This window comes from Momordica charantia (genome assembly GCF_013281855.1).
Source record: "Momordica charantia cultivar OHB3-1 chromosome 4 unlocalized genomic scaffold, Mcharantia_2.0 BLBB01000004.1, whole genome shotgun sequence".
NCBI lineage: Eukaryota > Viridiplantae > Streptophyta > Magnoliopsida > Cucurbitales > Cucurbitaceae > Momordica > Momordica charantia.
The window spans coordinates 28,856,654-28,862,946 of record NW_028275162.1 but is presented as its reverse complement, the minus strand read 5'-3'; the positions used below and the strand labels follow the sequence as shown (position 1 = coordinate 28,862,946).

Here is a 6,293-nt window from a genome sequence, read left to right as displayed (position 1 = left end):
TTAATTATTTATTTATTTTCTGACAGATGAAAGGGAATGATGTTTTATTACATGCCATAAGGATGCCATATTTTTCCTTTTCCTTGGAATTGGAATGCGCGTTTGTACGTATTTCAAAATTTTAAATAATTTCTTTCATCAAATATGGCATTAAAAAATATATATTAAAAATTTCAATTGTTATTTTAAAATCAAATCAAAAGCCTTCAAAATGTAGACAAAAAGTTATTATGGTTGTGTTGATTTGATAAGAATTTGATGTAATTAAGCATTATACGGATATAGCTAAACTTGAATTACCTTTACCGTTTACACTAACAAATTTATGTGGGGTGGAGGATCGAGCTCACAACCTTAAGGTTGGAGGTATATGTCAATTATTGCTGGGTATGCTCGTTCGCTTTGAAAGTACATAGTAAAATTATTTTTATATGTTGGTGTTATGTATATATTTCCAAAACGTATTATTTTTATATATTGGTGTTATGTATATATTTCCAAAATGTTTAGTTTATGTATTTTAGTTTTTATTCATTTTAATTTTTCTATTGAATAATTTTATTTTATTTTTATCTTATTTATTTCATTTCTAATTTTAGCATTATACTTTACTCACTAAATTTACAGTTTAATGTATAAAATTTGTGTTAAAAATTTACAAATAGAGATCAAAATAATCTTTTTAAAAATATCATGATTAAAATGAACAAAATTTTAAAATAAGATATCAAACTGAACATTTTAAAGTATAAAACTAGGAACGAAAATAGTATGATCATACATGAGTGTTAATTTGTTTTTTTTTTAATTATTCAAAGATAAAAACGTTGTTATTTATTACTCAACGTGAAACTTTTTGTATACTTTGAAAAACAAACCTATATTTTGAGCTTCAATTTAATTTAAGGTGTATTTGAATTTATGAATCTCAGAATCTAGAATTGTTTAGAAAGTGATGATCAACTTTTCCCCCTGCCTCAATCCAAAGCCAACCGAAAGAAACAGAGTTGAAAATTTCAAAAATGTCTGTAATGTACGTCATCAACCATTTCCGAACCACTTTTCTTTTAATCTTTGGAATTGGAATTTATTCTCATATGTATTTCTACTGTGTCCCTGGTCCACATTACGTAATACTGCCTGCTAATCTGCACCCTGCAGGCTGCAACTGCACTGCATGAGAGAGAAACAAATATATATATATATATAGAGAGAGAGAGAGAGAGAGAGAGAGAGAGAGGAGCTTCACATCCTGAGAAGAATGACGAAAAAAGAATAATCTAATCGCCCCTGTTTCTAAGAATCAAAGAATCCAGTATCCAGTACTTTTTCTCTTTCTTTGCAGCCTTAAACAAGAGATCACAGAGAGCCCAACCCAAGAAAATAAATGGAATGACGTCTCTTGTTATGCCTCCATTCAACACAAACTCTATAATTCATGCACAACAACCATTTCATCATTCAGATTCCATGATTTCAGAATCTAATACTCTGCATGTGGAACACAGAAGTAGCCGTGAAAAAGGAGGTCAATTTTTGGGGACCTACACCCCCCACTAGATCATGTATCTAACAAAGAATTACTAGTGTGAGTGTTCCATAAGATTTAGAAAAGCCTAAAACTTGTTTACGTTTGAACTCCAAAGAACTGAATTTAAGAAACTTAAATTTGTATGGATATGTTCGGTAAGTAGACTTGTGATTCTATAAAAGCTAAATAACAGAAACCAGAATGTATAATTCACGAGACTAACACTTTTCCACTACAAGTTATACCAGTTTAATCCGTAAACGAAACGCCTCCTACTGTGGACACAACAAGCACATAGATCGGGCACGACCCGCTAATTAGCAAAATTACAAACAGTGAATTGAGGTTTACCATTGAGTGACAAAAATCAATACAACAAATTTGGCTCTTTATTTTGAGGCCACCTTAATTCAATAATTTAACAGAATAGAATGAAATGAACTATATCAGCTATTGTAACTGTCAGCTTTAATTGAGGTATAATAGAGAGTACCTATGTGATTGATTACAAGTTGGGATTGGTAAACCAAGGGCATCCCGAAGTCTTCACTCTCTCGATGATCGTCTCTCGGTAGACATCTTTTATTGCTTCTTAAGACAGTGTTTGGCATTTCTTTGCTTCGTTAATCTGGCCTTGATAAGGGGGTTAGTAGAGACACAGGGACTAAAAGGTTTTCGTTTTCATTTCTTTTTTATGCATTTAGGAGAAGCTTATCTGCCATCAAGATCTTATAACTTGCATGAGGACCTTCTGACGTATCGCGAACATTCACGTGCCAACCCATGGCATTTCCGATGTCTTGAAGCTCGTTTATGACTGCAACGGAGTCTCGAATGTACACCCGTCCACCCGGTCTCAGTATTCTATCCATCTCGAGCATTATAGACGACATATTGCACCTGAAACACACATCATTACAATGAACCAGTTCACATCAATCTGGCAGCTGGTATCCGTCAAGTAATTATCCAGATTAATTCCACAGATTTCATAAGAAAAAGGGAGGGAAAAAAAGATAAAGCAGGAATAGATTACATCTAAAATAAAAAACTTAAACAGAAACTTGGGATACCGTTTTCTTTCGATTGAGAATAAACCAGCTGCGTGCAATAGGTCGTAGGTTCTTGGATATGTATCAATTGGTTCGCACCTGACATGTTACAATATTTTATGTTCTGTTATCAATAATCATCACTTCTTTTTATATCACTGTAGTTTAAAACATGCCTTCAAAAGCTTCATGCTAATCAATTAAAAAAAAGTAGCATATGTTACCAATCGTGCATAACTCCAAGAAGTCCGCGATCATAAATAACAGGCAAGGTGTTGGGCCCACTAACAGGGACAACGTTCAACACCCAGCAGTCTAGTTTGAGATCGATCAATGCTGCTGCGAATCTGTTAATGCAGATTTAACCATATATATCAGGGAAAGAATGAATAAATACCAGATCAGAGAGAAAGTAGTTGATAAACATACCCTCCAAATCCAGCTTTCATATCCATTACGTTTCTTAATTTAAAGGTCTTCCAATGAAATGCACGAACGTAACTGTCTATAATCTCATTCCAGTATTTAGATTCCGCCTTGAAGAGTTCATTTCTGGAAATGTAGGCATCGTATTGAATTGTCTGAAGCCTATCAGGTGGTGTATGCAACCGCGCAGGCCAAGCGGTGATATTTGCCCCATAACCAACTTCTGGAAGACGAGAGATGCATGTCCTAAGATCGACATTCCTGTCCACAAAGAAGTAATTAAGGATTACGCACAAAAATTATGTACAAATAAAACTAACCCTAAAAAAAATAAAACATACAAACAAACACACACTACAATTCTCTAATAACCTTATAACTGCATTCATACCATACTCTATCTGGGTCGTCGTTTTGATCACAAAGTAGAGGTTTGGTTCCCACCTCACGATTTAGATAACAACTGTTATTTAATGGCTTCTGCCAAATTGCAATATAACCATCCTTTTTCACGAAATCCCAACAAAGTCGGGTGGTCAAATTGAGCATCTCTGACAACCAAAGAGGAAGAAGAATACACATATAAACCACACTTGAAAGGGCATAAAACATCAGGACAACTTCACCTGAACTAATAACAAGTACGGACAACATATACCTTGCCACAGTAATCTTGGATGCTTATACTTAAAACTAGCATAGAAAAAGTTCAAATTCTTATTACAAGAGGACAGGAAGAACTTGCAAGAGAAGAGTGTTTGAGTTCCTAAGAAAGCAAATGGTGTGTGCAAGAGTGCAGAGTGCAAAATTTCAAAGCTGTAACTAAGAATGCCCAGCCAAACCAAACTTCTAACGCTAAAACACATCGTCAGCAGAAAATCATAAAAAAAAAGCTTTTAGTTACCTTCCCACTGTTCCTCCAAAAGTTCTTCATGCTTATAAACAGGTTGCGCCGCCCAGGCAAAGTATCCTCCAGCCCTGAGCATCCGGTTGAGCTCAAGCAGCAAAATGCCATCTTCATATGACAAATTGAAGATGAAAAGTCAACAACCACGACATAATCTTATAGTGGATATGCTTCACAAGACTTCACTAGGGTAAAGGATAATAATTTAACCAGGCAGACCAGAAACATGAATTTCACAAAAACCTACTTGATACTCACAATTCACAGAGATCTTGATGAGCAACAAAGTGAAATGGCAATCATGATGTTTATCTTTTACAGCAATGATTTATGGTCCAGGGGGAAAGAATAAAAAGTTCCACTCTTCACAAGTACTAGGGAGTTTAAGTTATAGGGCTAGGTTCCAGCAAAATCATATTAATTTGTAATGTAGTATTCCGTATATCAAAGAGTCTGGTGTGGAAGCAAAGCCAGTGGACCTCTGGTTTAGTTCTAGCAAAGAAGAATGTATTCTTAAATTGAGTGCCATAGAGCATTCCATTCTTTAACCTATTCATACTTTTGTGAAATAAATGATGGATGAAATTGGAAAAAGGTACCATCACGAGTCCAGTTGATTCTGCAACGTGAACAATGTATCAAATCAAAAGCTTGACTAGGATATAATAAACGATGAGTTGCAAATGCAGCAACCATTGCAGGCACACCACGTTCAAGAGCAAACTGAATCTGATTCTCATGAACATCTTTTGGAGCAACGGACATGGTAACAACATCCCGTGACAGCAAATAGGCGCCAAAACTCGCAACGCCACATCCAATATCCAAGACAACACGGGTATGATGACCAAATGCAATATCAGGTATCATCTAGTCAATATGATGAGAAACAACATCAAATGCCGTGTCACTGAGTGCTTATTTCTATACTGAACTGTCAGAATTGGAGTATTATTTACCTTTGAGATATGATCCAAATATTCATCTGCACCATGTATGAACTGTGTACCACCTCCAGGAAACCTGAACTTATCCTTGTCTCTGGTAATCCAGTTTTGGCCCCCTTTATCCTCAACTAGACGAGTATGAGGAACATTGCTGAACCAGACCTAAAACCGATGATATACCCAAGGTAAGAAAACTCCAAATACTTTCAACAAAATAAGATTTCGAAACATAAACGCGCAGATAAAGAGAATTACTATACTTCCCATCAGAACTTCATGGAGCGGAATTTCATATATAAAAGAATCAAGCTTAGTTGTAGTGGTTTAAAAGAGTAAAGAACTCAGTCTTCTTCTTATTCATTCAATTTCTGGAATTACTCATAATTGTAAGCGAGCAAATACCTCGTCCCTGCTTCTTGGCCAAGGGATTGGTGTTCGATACCCCTTGGGCGGCGGAATCAAGCAATCGAAATCTCCACCAGCCTTTGGGCAATGCCGCTCGTACTTCTCCCCTCTATCCGTCGACGTCAGCTTTGCAATTGCCTCCGCATTATCCAGACAAGGTATAAACTCGCTCATGTTCTGAGGGCATAGCCCAAACTTCTTAATCCGGAATTTCTGAGAACCACCCTCCCCATTGTCAAGCTCAGTGGCATTCCCCCAGTTATCCACAAACTCGGGATCGAAATCCCCAACCTCAAACTGATCCGACATTGTCCCATTCTCATCCACGATTCCAAATCTCTGCACCGAATCAGACGGCGTAGGAGGAGGAGGAGGACTCGTAGCGAGCAACGGCGGTGCAGTGGGGTCCGGGTTCAGTGTCTTATCAGGAACAGACTGCGTTTCGTTGAGATCAATGAGATTAGAAACATTGAAGTGCTTATTGAAGTTGGGGGAAATGGCAACGGAAGGAGCTTGTGCAGTGCTGGAGAAGAAGATGAGCTGCTGGTACCCGTCGGACCAATGCTTCCCGAAGTAAAAGAAGGTAACGGAAACGACAACGAAGGCGGCGATCTTGAATATCGGAGGAGTTGTAAACGAATCGCCATTCACGGAGGATCTCATGGGGCTTCTTCAATTGCAGAGTTCCAGATCTGAGATCTTCTCCACTGAGTGGGATATGCTTATGGGTATGGGGAAATGGGCACTTTCTCTACACTCGAAGCAATTGGGGAGTGGAATGGAAGGTGGAAAATTCAAGGAGATATTGCAGAATTTAGGAGTCTATTTTATTATTATTTACTTCCACTCGAAGTATAAATATAAATATGGGAGTGAAGTTGGCGGATTTGGATTTTTGAGGATGATGATTACAAATTTGATTACAACGGCGAGCGTCCCGTCGGAATAGGGGATCGAATTTCCGGTAAGAGGATGTCCGAAATGCGCCACACGGATCCAGATGGCGTTCATAAATGGAAGGGAAA

The 6,293-nt window shown here is 37.3% G+C and overlaps 1 protein-coding gene across 1 annotated transcript; it reads right to left on the bottom strand.

The window, feature by feature from the left end:
- Nucleotides 1–1,848: 1,848 nt before the first annotated feature.
- Nucleotides 1,849–6,293, bottom strand: LOC111006306 (putative methyltransferase PMT11). Its single transcript, XM_022278163.2, has 9 exons — nt 5,266–6,293; nt 4,876–5,025; nt 4,516–4,786; nt 3,914–4,024; nt 3,401–3,560; nt 3,013–3,270; nt 2,808–2,930; nt 2,605–2,682; nt 1,849–2,431 (listed from the first exon to the last, which is right to left on the bottom strand). The coding sequence occupies exons 1-9, from the start codon at nt 5,929–5,931 to the stop codon at nt 2,224–2,226; spliced, it is 2,025 nt and encodes a 674-aa protein (XP_022133855.1). The 5' UTR covers nt 5,932–6,293; the 3' UTR covers nt 1,849–2,223.